Raw genomic sequence first — 20,182 nt, 5'->3', positions numbered from 1 at the left:
ATCTCGCCATTTACGTTTGTTTACAATTATTTTGAAAGTCACATTGTCATTATGACATCGTAGTATGAATTCCACTGCAGTTTCGTTACGCAGCAATGCTCATGTTTTTGGTTGGCAATCATGTACTGTCTGTACACTGCGCTGTGCATGCATGGCTGTACTGTAGGCTGTAAAAAAGACAAAAACGATAGCCTAGCCCTATAGGACAGGCTTAGAGTATAACTCAACAGGCCCTCATGATTCATTTGATGGACACCTTATTTGATAGTACCTCATCATTAAGTCCACTAGATCCTGTTCTGTCACATGTCGTAGACGATAGACAATTTTCAAAATGTAGTACACCACCCGCTCATCTTTAAGCCCAACTTGGCTCACATCAGTCATCATGTGGGCACGGTTAGCTGTTGAGTGTTATGGTTCAGTCTGTGAGACTAATTTAAAGAGGTTACACTTTTATTTTGAATTGGAAAACAACCCCCAGGACTGACTTTTCACTGAGTGATAAGTGTGCCCTTCGAAGGTTAAGTCTCTTTCTGGATTTGCTTCCATAGATGCTTTGTTCAGGATATCATCTGACCGATGCCTGATCAAGCACAGACTGTATCCGGTGGTGTACATTTCCCCGTCTATGTCACCCTTTTTAGCTCACCTCTTAGCAGAGGTGAGCTTATCCCATACCGTGGCATCCGTCGTCCGTCGTCGTCGTCGTCGTCGTCGTCGTCGTCGTCGTCGTCGTCGTCGTCGTCGTCCGTCGTCGTCCGTCGTCCGTTAGCAGGGCACGTTTCGTAACTGTTAGAGCTATTGAGTTGAAACTTGGTACACATGTACCCTTATTTAATGACACCTGGGAGACCAAGTTTCGGTCCGATTCGTTTCATGGTTTGGCCACCAGGGGGCCAAACGTTAAAAGTGAAAATATGCAATATCTCCCTTAATAGTAGTCGGGAAATTTTGAAAAAAATATGGTAGGTACTTCTAGCAAAGGTGCATCATATATCCTCCGGGTTTTTGATTTGACCTCCTTTTCAAGGTCACAGAGGTCAAATGGTGTAAATTGGCCGTTAGGATGTAACGATGGCACGTTTCTAAACTGCAATGACTATTGATACCAAATTTGGTACACATTTACCCCTTAGTCAGGTGATCTCAGGGACCGAAGTTTGGTCCAATATGATTCACCACTTGACCACCAGGGGGCAAAATCCAAAAACCTTAAAAATGTGATTATTCCTTAACTTCTTGCCCGATTGCCACCAATCTGATATCATGGGTACATCTAACCATCATACAGTATATGTCACACAGGTTTTTAATTTGACCTTCTTGTCAAGGTCACAGAGGTCAAATGGCGTAAATTCGCTGTCAGGCCGTAACTATGGCACGTTTCTTAACTGCAATGACTATTGATCACAAATTAAGTACACATTTACCCCTTGGTCAGGTGATCTCAGGTACCGAAGTTTGGTGCGATCTGATTTGCCGTTTGGCCTCCAGGGAGGGGGCCAAATCCTAAATTCCTCAAAATGCCATTATTCCTAGTAATGACTTGCCCGATTGGCACCAATTTTATATCATAGGTACATCTAATTCTAACAACCATTCAATGTGTCACCCGGGTCTTCTTTGATTTGACCTACTTTTCAAGGTCACAGAGGTCGAATGTACTGTAAATTGGCCATTTTGGGGAAATTGTAATTGCTTGGACCTACATCAAACCTAACACTACATGACACAATACCATGCTCTTTATCCATCTTTCCTCCACATGAGGTGAGCACAATGGCCCTGGCCATTTCATTTATTCAGTCAGTGTTAATTTCTCTTCTCTTTTTTTACAGATTAACTGTTGTTGGTTATTGCAAGAGGAGTCATTGGCACATTTCAAGTCCAGGAAAGCACTTGCTGTTCCCACATTCAGAGTAAGGTGTGCTTACTCGTTTTACTGCTTTCCATTCCTGGAGAGCGTTATCAAATATCTGCCGCAAGGCAACAAATATCTGCCGCAAGGCGCTTCAAATATCTGCCGAAAGGCATCAAATATCTGCCGCACCAATAAAGTTCATTTTGTTAACCAACTCTTTATCTTCTTTTCTTCACATACAAAAAAGACCGTCCCAAACATTTGGCTGCATTCACTTCATCAATGTCCAGAGAACAGTCGGTTCATTTGACCATTGTAAAGCACCAGGCCCCACCTCACAAAATACACTGTAATAATTATGTACCTTGTGTCCATGTGCATGTTATTAGTTCCACCTACGCTGCATGAAGACAAGGACTCCACTCTTTGACGTCACCACACAACTCCTTGACGTCATCACACACCCCACTACTGCAACGGCAATAGAAATGACTTTACGTCATAATACCAGGGTGACGTCAACTCAGTACTTCAGCATGCACTGATATAGCAAGAAGGTCTTTCGCATCAGCACTTCTGCGTGCTAGACGTTATAGCTTCACGCTGCCTCATAATAACGGTACCGATACACACTTGGCCCTTGCCTTCACCTATCCATTTCAGCTGAGCGCCAGGCCCTTGGGCCTCTTGTTATGATATTTTAAGAGGAAACCTAAGTGAGTTGGCCATAAAATTGCATTTAAAAGAATACATGTGTTAGGGGCAAAATCCGTGTGCTATGTGAATCTATGCCTTTTATAGGTACGAAAAATAGTATTCAAAACTTTGGTTCATAGATCTTGTACTGTTTGGCATGTTTGATATTTGTACTTTTTGTGGCAAATTTGGATGTTTTTGATAGAATGTCTGACAGATCAGGGCCCGGTTGCACAGTCAGCATTAGGTTAACAACAACTTAAGTGCTAATGCTTGATTTAAAATCTAACTTATGTAGCAGTTGAATATCATCGACTTGGAAATTTTAACAGTAATCCTTAATATAAATACCATTTTAATTGATAACTCTAGTCTTACGTTAGTGAGATTTTAAAGCCAGCATTAGCGCTAACGTTGGTGTTAACCTAACACTGATTGAGCAACTGGGCCCATAGTCATAGTCAGTTTTTCCTAGTTACTATAATCAGGTGAAGATGGAGGACAAAAGTAGAAGTTGGTCGCTTAGGCAGACGTTACATAGATAGGAAAAATGAGGGCCTAACTAACAGGGCTCATTGAAATACCTTGTTAATTCTTCGGTTCACGGGTGAACCGTAAAGCATGAGGTGTGAGGAGTGAAGCGTGAAGCTCTATGTAACGTCTGCCTTAGGGGCATGAAAACTTGATTGACTGCAGATTTAATCCTTATGCAGTTTGGCCATTTTTAGCTTGATGTAATCAGTTTTAAGGCCAACAAGAGCTATCTGACAGTCAATCAACTTTTGTTGCTGCTGTGCTGCCAACTTCTCCTCTTGCATGACCTCGTAGGAAAGATTTTCAAGGTCTTCCTTAGATCTTTTCGGCTTTGGTGGCTTGACCGAGGCTTTAAGCAGATTGGCAAGTTCTGCCTTGTTCATGTTCTTGTCAATGTTAGTGCCCGGGCAGCTAGCTGATCCTGCTACCCTCTTGCATGTGGACCTTGGTTCAAGAGGGGCACTTCCTAGGGCTGCTGAAGGCTTGGAGGACATACTAGTCATAGTAGAGCTAGGAAGAACAGCTGCAATTTCTCCTGCAGAAGTCTCAGCATCAGCTGATTGCAATGGTAGTCGGAAGTCAAACACGACATTCTTGTGTTCATCTTGCGTCACTGCTGTCCATGCTGAAAGTAGTTAAAGATGTGTAGAAATATGGTTCAACATCAATACATGACATTAGTTTTGCAATGATTAAAACTGTCAAAAGTTGCTATGTTATATCAATCTAAAATGATTTTTTTTAGATCGCTTAATTCCGCTCAGCTGACGTTTACTATTCAGTGAAATGAGTCGCTGTGCCTTTTATCTTGATGTGCGATGTGAACAATTTGTTGGGGAATTTTGATTTGGGGGCCTACTGTATGTTTTCTGGCATGTCCAAATAAGGGAGGTTGAGAATAACGACTTATCGCGGACACATGACGTATTCCGTCCATTTTTGCCCGTGCTGAAAATGAATGAAAACAACTTATTTATTTCAGCTATTAAATGCAATACAGTCCTGATCATTTTAATCATATCAACCTCCTACATTCCTAAGATATTTTGCAAACTAATAGATAAACTAAATGACCAATTACATAAATGCAAGTATTTTCGTAAGGGTATGCCTACATGCAGGCCTTGATAAGGATTCTATTATTGTCAAAATGTTTTCATGTGGTATTGATAGTTAGCATGGTTAGTAGGCCTTCACTTTTACCTTTCTCTTTACTGGTATTGGAACAGGGCCTTATCTGACTTTTTGCAAAATGTTGGTGCTTTCTACTGAAGTCTTAACCCTATAGCTGCGTGAACTGAACTCTTGACTTCTGATACATAATCATTTTTTGTGAGAATGGTAAAATGACTTACCTCCATGCTTTATATTCTTGTACTTTTTTTCACATTCTGCACTTGTGCGCACCACTACTCCTGCAGCGCTGTACGTAAAATGATATTTCGAAACAGTTCAAGTTCAAATTTGAACTAAGATGTAAGAATGATGCTAAAAGTAACATCACACAACAAAAAGTGCATTGCCATTGACATTTTAAAAATATCAATATTGCAGTACTAAATTGCAATACCTGGGCCATGATGCCTTATTTGATGATTATAACCGTAGTAGGCCTACTTAGCAAAACTTCAGTTCCTATATCACTTTGAAATCATCTTGTATCAGCCACTGGACTGTTCTTCTTGTGTTCATATTTTCATTTTAAAGGGACTCTGTAGACAGCAAGGTGGGCAAGATGAAGTTTAAATTAGTCGGGTCTCTCACATCTCGAAGTACATCGAAATCTTCGATCATGCTTGTACGCCGAATATATTCATATATATTAAACATGACCCAGTTTGAACTACAGTGGACACCTCCCTTAGTGGACACCTCTCTATTGAGGATAACCTCTCCATCAAGGACACTAGTTTTGTTCACAAAGTGGTTGTTTCCATTACAATTGACCTTTTTAATCAGGCACCTCTCAAGTAAGGACAGCACTTGCCAGTCCTAAGGGTGCCCTGAATAATAGAGAGGTACTGTACTTAAGATCAAGATGACCAATTTAAACTTTTTGGCACTTTGCTCCTGCCTAAATAGTCCCCATTTCTAAAATGTTGATAAACAGATATGATGATGGCATTGTCATTGATCTTGTCAACTCTAGTCTAAAGCATTGATGCACTTGTCATAAATCTTTAACTGTATTAATATTTACACTTTACAGTGAGAGAAATATTATTTTATCATTATATTGATTGATTGTTATCAAAACTCATGTTTTTATTGTTCTTATTTCATATCTGAAATCTTTTCTACGGCTGTGACCAATTAGTAGGTAAACACATAGGGGGATTCCCCAAACGCTGAGTCACACAGCAGCTGCGCTTATCTTCATAATACATGCTAATGGTGACCTGATTTCCTTCTATTGGCTGAAATCGTCACACCTCCCAACCACACCTCCAAACGATCTCAAAATTAATGTTTGTTTTCTTTCGGAAATGATGTGCGATTCTGTTCGATTTCACAGCAAAAATAGGCAGTATCGTGTCTGTTTAAGGCGTGGCGAAATTTGAACTTGGGGACACACAAATTTCGGGGTAAGGCGAGTGCATTTAAGGAAGTTTTTCAGTCGGATTGTGAGTGTCTACCATGCATCGCATCGCATGCATGCATGGTGAAGCAGACGACACAACAACATTGAGTCCGTGCACCACGGGCACAAATTTTTAGCACAAAGTTTGCCCGGGGAACATCACCCCCAGTCAAGTTGTAATATTTGTACTATGCCAGGCATGAATAACTTATTGATTTATTGGTCAACCAGCCGTGTGTCGACGAGAAGACTAAAGCAGACAACAGAGAACGATTGAACTTGAAGAACACACCTCACATCCTCGGCAACGGCCTCCCAGGCGGCCCTCTTGGAAGCCTTTGACACGCAGCCCGTCCCAATGTCCCCTATCCCACTGAAACGTCCAATGCAGTGCCTCTCACGTAGGCGAACAGCCTCCATTAGCATGGCCTCCTCCTGGGATGACCAATTTGTTGCTCTAACCCGCTTGACTTCATGCACTTCCATGTTTACCTCCATTTTTCTCGGGCGTAATGTTGCTTGGCCTATCCGTTCTAACCGTCGGTAGTCGCCGCCCGTATTTCCGTACATCCTTAATCTTCATCTTCGTCCTTAAAATGTGATGGGCTCCTTTCGGAACGTAATTGATATACTTGGGCCGCTTGGGCCCAGGGGATTTGGACAGCAAAGGAGTAAATACTAATAGCGCTTGATTGTAAGAGGGGGTGTGGGTGTGGCGCATTTATTGTCTTATCGGCTATATACATGTACATTCGATGGTAAGTTTCAATAATGAGAGCACCATAGTTACAAAATACTAGTAATTCCTTGGAAAATTTCATCATTATGGGTCATTATCATCCGCACCGCCGAGCATCAGAAACGAAGATCAATGTGCCTCTCCCGCCATGCCCATTTCCCACGTGGTCGCGATGTGGCATTCACAATCCGACCTCCTTCATTGCCGACCAGCTGAAGAGTTCCTTGGAAACGTACTCGGGAATATTCGTAATCTCACGGAAACTCCCGAAGTCTTAGTGGAACTATCGGAGGCTGGCTGAAACGGCCGGCTCAGCACGTTTCACCTGACTTAAGTCATTTTGGGAAAACTTAGCTAAGTTCGTCTTAAGATGCTTTGAGATTCGTACTTAAGTTTTTGACTTGGCTTAGTCAAAATATTATGACTTAAGACAAATACTTAAGATTCTTTGAGAAACCGGGCCCAGGTGTGCGTTCGAAAATGAATTCAATATTTAAAGTTGTTCGGTGAGATTTGGGCGATTTTTGTGGAAAAATTGAGTGTTTACAATCGATATTCTAAATATAGCCACGTACGTGGCCTTGATATCATTTCTCCGAACTCGCACAGTGCCGAAATCCAAAAAACAATTCTCCTTGTGCACACACACCACCACAGATTACCCAATTTTGGGGAACTGGGCTAAGCTACTGGTAATGTAACTGTAAATTAAGAGGCAAACTAGTAATTGACAATGTTGTGAGAGCCATCACTTGCAAAAAGCTGGCTTTTTAGCTCACCGTTAAGGGGTGCTTATGCGATACCGTGGCGTCCGTCGTCCGTCGTCGTCGTCGTCGGTGTCTGTCGTTAACTTTTGACCATAGAGTGGCACGTTTCTTAACCACTTGACCTAGAAAGTTCATACTTGGTGTGACTCTAGGCAAGACCTTCTTTCGAAATAAAAATTAGCGCAATTGGACTGCTTGTCTGCCATATAGGTGACGCTCTTTGAAAACCTATTTTTTGCTATATCTTATGAACGCTGCTAGCCAGAATCATGACATTTTTTGCCATTAATGCATCTTATAAGGGTGCTTGAAATATAACTCCGGGTTTTGATTTGACCTATTTTTTATGGTCACAGAGGTCAAAGTTCGCTATTGTTACTGATTTGCAATCTTGTACATATATGTACGCCTAGTTCAAATGACCTCAGAGTTTCTCCTAGCAAGGATACATCACATACGGGTTTTTGATTTGACCTGATTTTCACATTTTGGCCGTTTGAGTGCAACTATGGCACGTTTCTTAACCGCTAAAGCTATTAACTTTAAATTTGGTACACATGACTCCCTACGTCATGTAAGCTCGGACACCGAATTTCGATCCGATGTTATTCTCCACTTGGCCACCAGGAGACCAAAACTCAAAAAGGTAAAAAGTGCTATATGTCGCTTCGATGATGGTAGGTACTCCAAGCAACGATACATCACATGTCATACCAACTTTGGTTTGACATATATACTATACATGCAGCATGTTTCTTACCAGGATGAACTCTTCAAATTTGATATGCATACACCTAGTCGACATCTCTGCATTCTGACAAGGACCAACATGTACTACTAACATTTAGTTGGATCAAATGCAATATTAACCCAAGTGGGGGTCATATATCAAGTAACCGCCGCTCTGATCTTAAAATGCATGTCACCGATTAATATGAAGAGAATTAGAGTGTTCTAAAAGTTGTTTTTTTACCTTGACTTAACCTCCGAGGTCAAATAAAAAAATTAGCCTTGCTTCTTGTGATCACAAGAAAATAAATCAATCTTTGGTTGTCTATTACGTGATTAAAAATATTGATTCCCCATGGCGGCAAATAAGCAATTATTTGCATTGAAATATTTCATATTTGTTTACGAAAATCCGGGATAAGCTCCGGCCCGATGAGCCGTTCGTCGCGGCACGTGCAATAGTTCCGGCGACTTTAACTTTATAACTTTACTAGACGTGTTCTCATTTTAAAACGTATTTGGTAGCCACACATTTGTTTTGGTCGATGTGGGACGACCAAGTGACACATAACGGTCGAAATAGATGGGTCATAGGTCATTCATGCCGCGTCATCACATACATCCGACGATCACGTGGTAAACGACGCAAGTCCCGGTTGAAGAGGTTGTTCTTTAAGTTGGATAAATGTGTTGAATTATGTTGCAGGTCAGAAAGTAGATGAAAAAAATGAAGGCGAATTCGACGACGACGAGCTCACGGAATTCGAAAGGATTAATATGGAAAAACGGATGGAATATCACGATAAGAAAATTTATTTGAAAAAACAGTTGGTGGAAGCTGGAATTACGCTCAAACAAAAAAAACGATTATGGTATGTTTTTCTGTTTTACTCCTTATTCTTATAACACGTTAAGTCACAGGCTTAGTGCAACCCCCTTCGGACTTTATATCGGGGGAGAAGCCTCGACCCCCCCCCCCCTCCCCACCTCAGCACGATAGGTGAATTTTACCCAGCGCAATGGAGGGGCTTATCATATTTAACAGCGAGATAAGAAAGAGTCAAATCGCAAGATGAGATATCATAATTTTCTCCCCCAAGATTTTCTACTTCACTGGACAATCACCATATCCGATGCTGGCGTGAACTTCTCCATTCTTTGAGAGTGGGGCCGAAAACAACGAAGGCTACGTCATGCTACTATATGTCCATGCACACGACTGATTTACAGGGAATTTAGCGATAATCTCTTATAGGGGCTCGTAGCAACTAAACGCCTGATTCTGATTCTTCCGCCATAAGAAGCTTTTACTTTACAGACTATTTAGAAGAGCCCACATTAAGGATAATTTGGTGCTCTACTGCGAGAGAGCATGGCAAGCAGTACGAGCTGGTGCAAGAGCTTGATAACATACGGTGTTGTGTATGACCCAGTGGGGTTCTTTTTACTCTATCTCATGCACATTTCCCGAAAGCCGTTTGTAAGCCACACTCGCGGGGATTTCCAATATTTTGTCAATTTATATGTTCAGCTTTTTCTGATGATACTGATGATGGTAATGTCAAACCGCAGGCCACTGAATCAAGTGTCAGTATTAAGGGGTCAAATCATTGTAAAAAGGATTCAGGTAGAAGAGGGAGCAAGAAATCAAAAAGGTATCAGAAGAGACCAAAAGGTAAGAAACTCCCACTTCACAAGTTCGCCCCTGTACATTGTGTAATACATGTGAGGGGTCAAGTTATTATGTGACATGCTGAGGTTTCTTACCTTTCGGCCCTTACAGGATATTTGCAGATTCCTTCTCCTTCTCCTTCTCCTTCTTCCTTAACCCTTCCTGAACATACAATCTTACTGACCCTCGATTCAGTGACGTGTGGCCAAATCGTAACCGTCGCGAGCGAATCATAACACCTCCAGGTTTAGAGTAGCTTTACGGCAGGTATGGAATCTCACTGAAATGTCAACAGAAGAAAATCGGCGAGATCGGAATTGGTTTGTGACAATACCATGAATGAAAAAAAACCTGCATCGATGTGTAAATCAAAATTCGTTGTGGTCGTCGGTACAAAACCCCACGAAAGGTCACTAATTGTCGCAGTGGTTTAGGGTGAGGAACCAGGCCGCCCTGGAATGCACAGATGGCTCTATTGTACTAAAACGCATTTTCAAATTATCGTATCCATAAAAAAGACAACTTATAACAAACGCTGAAAATATCGCGTACCGCTAGTTTCAGCCTTCTTATTGTAATTCACTTCATTTGTAGACAATGAATAAGGGGCACCAATTTAACTATTTTTAGAATCGTGCCGCGATATTTTAGAGGCATGGTGACCAATATATACCTGCTACAAAGATCTTGCAAAACTGGTGTAAAGGACAGGTCAATGATTGGTGGGCAACCGTTCAGTACTTTTTGGTTGTTATTTCATACCCTTTGGTCAAACCTCATTATATTTGACACCGAACTATAAAACGGGTACATAGCTCTATGTGTTGTCTTTTCAGGGAGCCGGGGATGACATTTGATGATGATGATGATAATGATGATGCTGATGATGATGGGATGCATAATGAATTTGCAGCAACACTGCTTCATATGTAAGCTTTTTATTCTATCAGGTGAAATTTTTAAACGACCTAAAATACCCCTGATAGATGGGGATAGCCATTTAAACCCCAAACTTCTGTCCTTTTTAGCTCACCTCTTAGCAGAGGTGAGCTTATCCCATACCGTGGCGTCCGTCGTCCGTCGTCGTCGTCGTCGTCGTCGTCGTCGTCGTCGTCGTCGTCGTCGTCGTCGTCCGTCGTCGTCCGTCGTCCGTTAGCAGGGCACGTTTCGTAACTGTTAGAGCTATTGAGTTGAAACTTGGTACACATGTACCCTTATGTAATGACACCTGGGAGACCAAGTTTCGGTCCGATTCGTTACATGGTTTGGCCACCAGGGGGCCAAACGTTAAAAGTGAAAATATGCAATATCTCCCTTAATAGTAGTCAGGAAATTTTGAAAAAAATATGGTAGGTACTTCTGGCAAAGGTGCATCATATATCCTCTGGGTTTTTGATTTGACCTCCTTTTCAAGGTCACAGAGGTCAAATGGTGTAAATTGGCCGTTAGGATGTAACGATGGCACGTTTCTAAACTGCAATGACTATTGATACCAAATTTGGTACACATTCACCCCTTAGTCAGGTGATCTCAGGGACCGAAGTTTGGTCCAATATGATTCACCACTTGACCACCAGGGGGCAAAATCCAAAAACCTTAAAAATGTGATTATTCCTTAACTTCTTGCCCGATTGCCACCAATTTGATATCATTGGTACATCTAACCACCATACAGTATATGTCACACAGGTTTTTAATTTGACCTTCTTGTCAAGGTCACAGAGGTCAAATGGCGTAAATTCGCCGTCAGGCCGTAACTATGGCACGTTTCTTAACTGCAATGACTATTGATCACAAATTAAGTACACATGTACCCCTTGGTCAGGTGATCTCAGGTACCGAAGTTTGGTGCGATCTGATTTGCCGTTTGGCCTCCAGGGAGGGGGCAAAATCCTAAATTCTTCAAAATGCCATTATTCCTAGTAATGACTTGCCTGATTGGCACCAATTTTATATCATAGGGACATCTAATTCTAACAACCATTCAATGTGTCACCCGGGTCTTCTTTGATTTGACCTACTTTTCAAGGTCACAGAGGTCGAATGTACTGTAAATTGGCCATTTTGGGGAAATTGTAATTGCTTGGACCTACATCAAACCTAACACTACATGACACAAGACCATGCTCTTTATCCATCTTTCCTCCACATGAGGTGAGCACAATGGCCCTGGCCATTTCATTAGTTTTGCTGACAATTTTAAATTGCCAGCGAAGCTTATCGAATACTGTCGTTTCCACGTTTAAGCCTTTAGTGCCGGACTGCTTCTGGAAATAGTGTGACATTTTACCACAACAAGCTGTTTAACAAAGGTGTTGTGGTTGCTGCGCTTGTGCACTAGCGGCAAAAATGCACCAGCCGCTTCTGTCAATATCAAGTGACCTCGACATGAGCGGGCGAAATAGTGCTCAGTTAATTCAGTAATATTTACGGTTTTTGATGTCACATTACGATTTTAAACGATCTACAATATTTTATGATACTTCTTTGACATGATTCTGTTGTAAGTGAGCGTAATATAAATATCAAAGTCAGGCCAGTTGTATACAAACCATGGTGAGTGTGAATTTTCGTGATAGTAATCGCCCTCAAAATCGCATTAAAACACTGCATTATACAAAATTAACTCGTCAGAGGCCAAGAAAATGGTCTTAAGAATATATTTGCGGTATTATAGTTTGGGTGATTATTGGGAGAACGTGCATATTTTGTAGCAAACTTGTCGCGGAGGTTTTTTGTTTCGAGATTTAGCGAATCCTCGACTTGAATTGGAATATTCGTCGGTGCAAAGTGTGGTTGCGTCAAAACCACCAAACGTATCTCTGGCTTGGTTGATTATAGCTGAACAACATGATTTTTAGCACAGTGTGTCAGAATTTATGCAATATCCATCCCATATGGTGATCCGAAAGTTCCAAGAAATCGGCAATAACGGATTGCCGTTCAACAGAATAGCAAATTCAGGCCAGAACCTTTCATCACAATGTGCGTTTAAAACACATATTAATTAGGCAAAATCATCCAGGCTCCGCTCCTGGGATATACCTTCACTGAAAATAATTGCTGAAACATCTAGTCTTAGTTCCACCTATCCAAAATCCCCGGATTTTTCGACATCCGTGTCTTCGCTGTTTGTAAGAAAACCCGACGAGCACTTCCACCTATAAAATCAGCAAATGATATTGTTAGTCGATCCGGCGACAGGTGCCGCTGCAGTTAGTACTTCTCCTGTGTTTTGTAAATGTTGGAGGTTAGAAAGTGTCACACATGCACCGTGTAGGGACAGCAATTACAGGAATCGAACGCACAACTATAGTAAACATGTTGTGAGTGCTGAAATCAACCATTTTAATGATCGTTTTCATCTCTCTCTATCACCCCTGCAGAAATGTACTGTATAGCATGTATCAGCAGTGTATGACTGGTAAATGTACACATGAATGTATACACACCTGCTAAATTGTCCATGACTGGTAAATTTAATGATAATGATAATAATCTGTATTTATTACTCCTTTGAAAATTTTCATAGTCATCAGGTTTGACAGTAATAAACAAAACAAATTAAAATACATCAAAAATAAAATAATAATGTTTAGTATAAGTAAACTTTAAGACAGTTAGAACATGTGATAAGGAAAGGCCGAACTCCTATCAGACCGTTAACTACGTTCTAAAATCGTTCAGAACAAGTTCCCAACACTATGTACAATATTCTCATCTGATGCCAGGAAACAATATAAAGAATTTATCTCTACCATTTAGAAGTGAGAAACTGGGAGTGACTTTACTTATTTCATCCATGGCTACCTGTCCAACTTGTACATATTATTATTGGTACATTTGAATAACACATGAAATTCATCCCGAAAATTATGGGTGGTACATAAGGAACAATAACTCAAGGACCGCTGTATATTCTTCTGTCGTCCAGTTTAGATATTGAAGTTATGAGCTGACGATCGGATATTTGTTATTGCCTTCCGAACTAGCCTACAACGTTTGAGATGAGAGGTAAATATTTCTCTCTACCGAAGTTGCATTTTAGTGACGAGTATAGTTGTAATTTGGTATATTGTTGAAGTTTGGAAATGGTAGATTGCTCAAAAACTTCACTTAATCTTATTTTGATCTTTGCAATATCAATATTCACAATATCCTTGTAAAGTGGAAAGATTTCACCAACTAGTATACATATACAATTGACAATACTTAAATTGCTCTGGCGATCATTACAATAATTATCATACTCATTTCTCAAGATGAGTTTGGCGAGTTGGTTATTATCTTTCACTTTATGTTGGATATATTTAAGAATTTTTACAAATATATCAAACAACAATGCTATTCGACCAATCTCACTTTATACACCGCTATTGGAAGTATTTCTTCTAACACCAAGTATCTGTTTGCTTGTTCTGAGATGTACAAGTTTATGGCCTAACCTTACTTTTTGTATAGACTTCAGAATAGCGTGCTTACTTGGCTTCCTAAAAAGATAGACACCCCAAAGTTCAGAGCAATATAGTAGTTGGGGCCTCACAATGGTATCAAACATATGTATCAACACACTAACTGGAGTCTAAGATAAAGTATACCAGGCTCTTCTAGCCTTCAGTCTTAGAGTTAGGGTAGCTCTTTTTGAAACTTCCATTCTTTTAAAATATAACACCTAAATACTTTATGGAGTCCACAATGTCTACATCCGTTCCACTTATTCTGAATGCTTTTCCATTTAACTATCTTTTATTAAAGCAAATTACCTTAGTTTTCCTCACCTTAACCTTTAGACTCCATCTTCTACAATACGATGTGAGCTTATCCAAGGCACGTTGTAAACCACCTGCACTTTGTGATAATACTAGAAGGTCATCTGCAAAGAGTGAAGATGTAATTTGTCCATTAAACAACACCGGATCTGAATCTGGTGCATTCGGAATTGATAGCACGTCATTGATAAAAAATATTAAAAAGTGTTGGACTGAGACAACAACCCTGACGGAGGCCAATACTCTGAGAGAACATCTCTGATAGTTTGGAATCTTATTTTACACATGATAAGGATCCTGCGTACATTTTCCTAATAATCATCGTGAGTTTTGGGCTCAGTCCCATCTTCATCATCTTATTAAAGAGGCAGTCATGATTGATCCTGCCATACGCTTTAGAGAGATCGATAAAACATACGTATAATGGTTTCCCCTTCATTTTGAAATACTTGATATTTGATGACATTAACAACATATGATCAGCCGTCCTGAATTTGGGACGGAAACTTATCTGGTTCTCACATAGATATTTTTCCTGTTCAAGTAAATCTGAGAGTCTCTGATTGAGAGTGCCCGTAGGAACTTTACTCAGAGTACTCGATACCGTGATTCCCCTATAATTGTCGACTTCATTTACGGAGCCACTTTTATGTATCGGAGTTACAGTTCCAATGCACCAGGACTCCGGGTACTGTTCACGTTCTAAAATCATGTTACAAAGTCTGGTGTTGGTGATAGCAAGATAATCCACTCCGGTCTTTAACACTTCACTCTGAATAGAATCTAACCCTGGTGACTTCTTGCACTTCAATTAAGTAATAATCGTCCTTACTTCTGAGGTTGATATTGCTTTATCAAGAGGACCAGTGTGTTTATTACTATTAATTAACTGTGCGAGTTTGTCGTTTACCTTTTTCAGGTAGTCGTCATCAAACGAATCTGGATCACACTTGAGATTATTTAGGAGAGAATTAAAATGGTCATACCAGACTTCTATATCACCGATTAGGTTCTTGGTCTTTGTATCCCGATTTTTTTCGAATTAAACTTCAATTACCTATTGGGTCACAAGCTGCCAGGTCACAAAGTTTATTCATTAAAGTGTCGTTTGCAGCTCACGATGTTTTGATTTGACAAGTCTCTTGAAATCCTTCCTTGCCATCATAAATCATCTCGGAATAACCGGACTATTTTGGGGTTTTGCCAAGTTCCTTTCCTAATCTGACTTTATTACGTTTTAGTAGAATATACTATCTATCAAAACCTAGCTTATTTCTTAAACGGAGACTTCTTCCACTTTTTTTCCCTCTTTAATGAAATCGTAGCAACCATTTCAATAATGGCAGTAAGTTCCTGTACTGCCTCTGTTGGTGTCCTCGATCCACGGTCCAATAAGAACTGTTAGTTTATTTTGAAAGTACGGTAACAGTGTACACACGAATGTAGACATGGTATACAAACCTGCTAAATTAACATCAGATGCATTGAATCTATATTCTCAATCATATCAGTGAACTTCCTTGATCACTAGCCCCTAATTAGTGTATGTTGGTCTTATATAACTTGGTACGCCTAAGCAAAATCAAACTGTTTTCTCAATGTTTGTTTACAGGTATGATCCACAGCCGCATTTCAACGCTTTTAATGACCGCATCACAGACACAGATGACAGAGAGAAAGGAGCTGAGCATCATCACTCTCAGAGAACCGGACACTTTGCACCTCCAATGGCTTTTCAACATCCGTGCTCACTCGGTCATCAGAAGAACCGGTAGATTCTAGTATTTCATTCTATTCCTCTGTAACACTTATAACTCAATGAAGAAAACATTACGTGGCAGTTGATTAAAAAAAATATCAGTTTCTCTGTTGAGTTTTTACTCGCTATCAATGTAGGCTATCTATCATACCCTTTGGACTTGGTCCTGACCTTGCATTTACTGCTTGGTTGTCCCTCATGTAAAGGTTACCCCCGGCCTAGGCTGGACCATGTTTACTGGACTAGTTTGTCACAACCCACGCACACTTCAAAGGAATTTATGTAAAGGCACAGGCTGTTGTCCCTAGATTGTGACTATGCATCGGAGCTGCTTTGTCTCAACCTGCACTTTATAATGGATTTGATGTAAACTTCAAGGGATTGATGTAAATCCCCAGACTGCCTTTACTGCTTGCCTCAAGGTGGTGACCATGCATCGACTTGACTTGTTTTTCACATCCTACGCTTCAAAGGAATTCATAAAAAAAGGTCCAGACTGCATTTACTGGCTGTCTCTATGTTGTGACAGGACTGTTTTTTCTCCGGCTGAACGGATTCGGTGTAATAGCCCTGACTGCAGTTACTGGTTGTGACCATGCATCTACTGGGTTGTGACAGTCCAAGGATCACCATCGCAACTAGTAAACAGTCTTCAAATCGTAGTCGCGCTCTTTATATGAATTCATGTGAAGTTATATATTGTACAACCAAATGAACCAAGTGAAGCTCTCTGGCCGTAGGCCTCTAGACTGGGTTATAGTGTCACCAGGCGCTGGCGTCTTTACTGATACCGGGCCTCGAATGTTTGAGGCCAGATTGTCAGTAGACACCTAAACTTTGGTGGAGTTGGCCCCCAGAGGTCCTCGATCTTGACATGCGGTGCAGTCTATGGAATCCTGCGAAGGGTCGATCCAGGTATGTCGGAAATCGGAGGAAAATCGAAGGAATCAACGAGTCCGGCTTTACGGTTAAATGTTTAGTGAAAAAGTATATTTTTGAAGAAGTTTTTCCAGAGATTCAACAGTGAGATAATAGGCCGTGTATGTGAGCATGAATTTCTACTCGTGTCAGATCGGAAATCTGTGTCAGACAGAGTCCTTCCCTGAGAAGTAACCCTTCTTTAAGTATCCAACTGCTGCGCATGCCCAGAAGCTCATAACATTTCCAATACGTCATTGTGGACCAATCAGGTGCTTGGAAATTCACCCCAGGAGTCGCCAGAAAGAGTCAGCCTGGACTGCTTTGGCCCTTATGCAAAACGGCATCTGTGACCAAAGCCCATTGTCATGGCGAATCCTAAATGGCAACAACAAGCCTGAAGCCAACGCAACGGCTGTATACTTGTGAGAACAAAAATAATTTGGTGGTTTGACCCGACCTAACTCACTATGGAGCGATAACTAAAACAATCATAATTGATACTAACCAGTAAATGAAACGGCCAGGGGCCATTGTGCTCACCGTATAGATATTTGGTGCTTAGGAATTCATCCAGGTTAAGAAAAATTGTACATGTAAAGTATATAGGTCAAACCAAAGTCGGTATGACATGTGATGTATCGTTACTTGGAGTAAGTACCAAAGGAATATCATCAAAAACAAGTCACTAATAAACGAGATATTGCACTTTTTACCTATTTTAGTTGTGGCCTCCTGGTGGCAAAGTTGAGTACCAGATCGAAATTCGAAATTCGCTGTCCGAGGTTACATGACGTAGGGAGTCATGTGTACCAAATTTCAAGTTCATAGCTTTAGTGGTTAAGAAAAGTGCCATAGTTACAATCATTACCGGCAATGGCAGGCCTAGCACACTCTGTTTTGAATAGAGGGAGACTCCATCTATTATAGGAGACTCCTATTGTTTGAGATTGGACAGGTGTGAATTAATCTGGCAATTAGCCTCCTGTGCATTGGTGCATGCAAACACTAAAATGTTTGGTTTTTGCTAATTTAGGGTCAAATAAATCAGCCAAAACTTTTGAAAGCTTCACAAATGATTGTCGCAAGGAAGTACTTTATGATAGTTTGCGAAATTTTGATTAATTCTAGGTGGAAAGTAATATTTTTTGCATGTTTGTTGGGAAAAAAATTGAAAATCCTCCAATTTTCAACTCCCCTATGGACACTATGAATTTTTCTCCAGTAAAACTGAAATCTTAGGAATATAATCCTAAGAGTTATATGAACCACGTCTGAAGTCGGGAGTTTGTATCAAATGTACAGTTTCGGAGCTAGTGCTGCTAGAAAAGCCCCCAAAACCCAATTTCTGAGGGATTTACTCTACGGGCTACGAGTGAAGCATTACAGATTTACCAAAATTTTCAACCTGTAGATGGACCCATCGAATTTCCATCCAAATCACTCCAAATTTTGCCAGTAAATACCTAGACATATAGAAACAGAAGTCGGGAGTTGGGATTATTTTAACACCCCGCCCAAAAAAGCCAACTTTATTGATATTTCCTATGCATTTTCCATTAGGCTTGCCAGGACCAATTAAGCAGGTGCACCAATTGGCTTGATTGGCTAGGCCCGCAATAGCTGGTAATACAAACGACCAATTTACGCCATTTGACCTCTGTGACCTTGAAAAGCAGGTCAAATCAAAAACTCATATGATATGTGATGTATCCTTGCTAGGAGAACCTACCATAAAAATGTTATTGAAAACGAATCACAAATAAGCGAGATAACACACTTTCTAGGTTTTCACTTTTGGCCCCCTGGTGGCCAAGTCGAGAATCAGACCGGACTGAAATTCAGGGTCAGAGGTCAGCTGACCTAGGGGGTCCTTTGTACAAAGTCTCAAGTTCAAAGCTTTAGGGGTTAACAAACGTTCCACAGTTACGCATAAATGGCCAATTTACGCCATTTGACCTCTGTGACCTTGACAAGTACGTCAAATCAAAAACCCGTATCATATCCTTGCTAGAAGTATCTACCATAACATTTTTACCAAAAGCTAATCAGTAATAAGCGAGATATGGCACTATTCATTTTTTTTGTTTTGGCCCCCTGGTGGCCAAGATAAGAATCAGACCGGACCGAAAATCAGTGTCACAGGTCATTTGACCTAGGGAGTCATGTGTATTAAGTTTAAAGTTCATAGCTTTAGTGGTTAAGAAACGTGCCATATTTACACACAAACGGCCAATTCACACCATTTGACCTCTGTGACCTTGAAAAGTACGCCACATCGACCTGATTTTTTGTCAACATGTAGAGCTACGTAACAGGTGTCTACATACCAAATTTAAAGACTATGGGACGAATAAAGACAAAACGTGCCACTATCGGTGAAATTTTAGAGTTTGACGTCTTTGACCTTGAAAAGTAGGTCAAATCAAAAATCCGTACGATATGTGATGTATCCTTGCTTGGGGTACCCACCATTTAATTTTTGTCACAAGCAAATCAGTATCAAATGAGATATTGCACATTTTAATTTTTCGGTTTAAGCCCCCTGGCGACAAAGTCAAGAATCAGACCGGAGCAAAATTCAGTGTCAGGGTACATATGACCTTGAGCATGATGTATACAAAGTTTCCGGTTCATAGCACAAGCGGTTAAGATACGTGCCACAGGATACGACGGACGACGACGACGGACGACGACGGACACAGCGCTATCGTATAGACTACCCTACTGTGAGACAAAAATGATAGTTATACTTCTGACTGTGTCGTCCAGAACTCGACCTGTACCCTACCGTACGTGAAGGGTTGAAATACAACACGCTTACATGACTTAATTTAATTAAAGAACTCGAAGGAATCCTAAGTCTCCACCGATAGTTCAACCGGGGCCATTAATGCCCTTTAAGTTTTTCTTCTAAGTTGCAATGGACTTAAAAGATGATCCCTTGCAATGATTCTGGCTTATTCCCGCCTTACGACAAATTCAAATTACATTCATAATGAACTACACTCATCCAAAAGGGAGTTAAGCCTACATGATTTGTATAAATAAGTCATCCTAAAATAAACTTTTCAATATTAAATTTATTCGTGAACGACATGAGGATTTTTAGACATCCCGCTTTTAAATCATATCCTCTTATGTATTTTAGCAG

At 40.6% G+C, this 20,182-nt stretch overlaps 1 protein-coding gene across 1 annotated transcript in view; it reads left to right on the top strand.

Annotated features, from left to right (window-relative positions):
• Positions 1–20,182, top strand: part of LOC135488144 (transient receptor potential cation channel subfamily M member-like 2) — a 213,998-nt gene that overhangs the window by 183,079 nt on the left and 10,737 nt on the right. Inside the window, exons 23-24 of the mRNA XM_064772619.1 lie at positions 8,617–8,782; positions 10,419–10,511. Coding sequence (XP_064628689.1) covers positions 8,617–8,782; positions 10,419–10,511 — 259 coding nt within the window. The remainder of the gene's footprint in view (positions 1–8,616; positions 8,783–10,418; positions 10,512–20,182) is intronic.

This window comes from Lineus longissimus, chromosome 1 (genome assembly GCF_910592395.1).
Source record: "Lineus longissimus chromosome 1, tnLinLong1.2, whole genome shotgun sequence".
NCBI classification, from domain to species: Eukaryota; Metazoa; Nemertea; class Pilidiophora; order Heteronemertea; family Lineidae; genus Lineus; species Lineus longissimus.
Note: the sequence above shows the minus strand (reverse complement) of the source record. Positions and strands in the feature narration are given on the sequence as shown.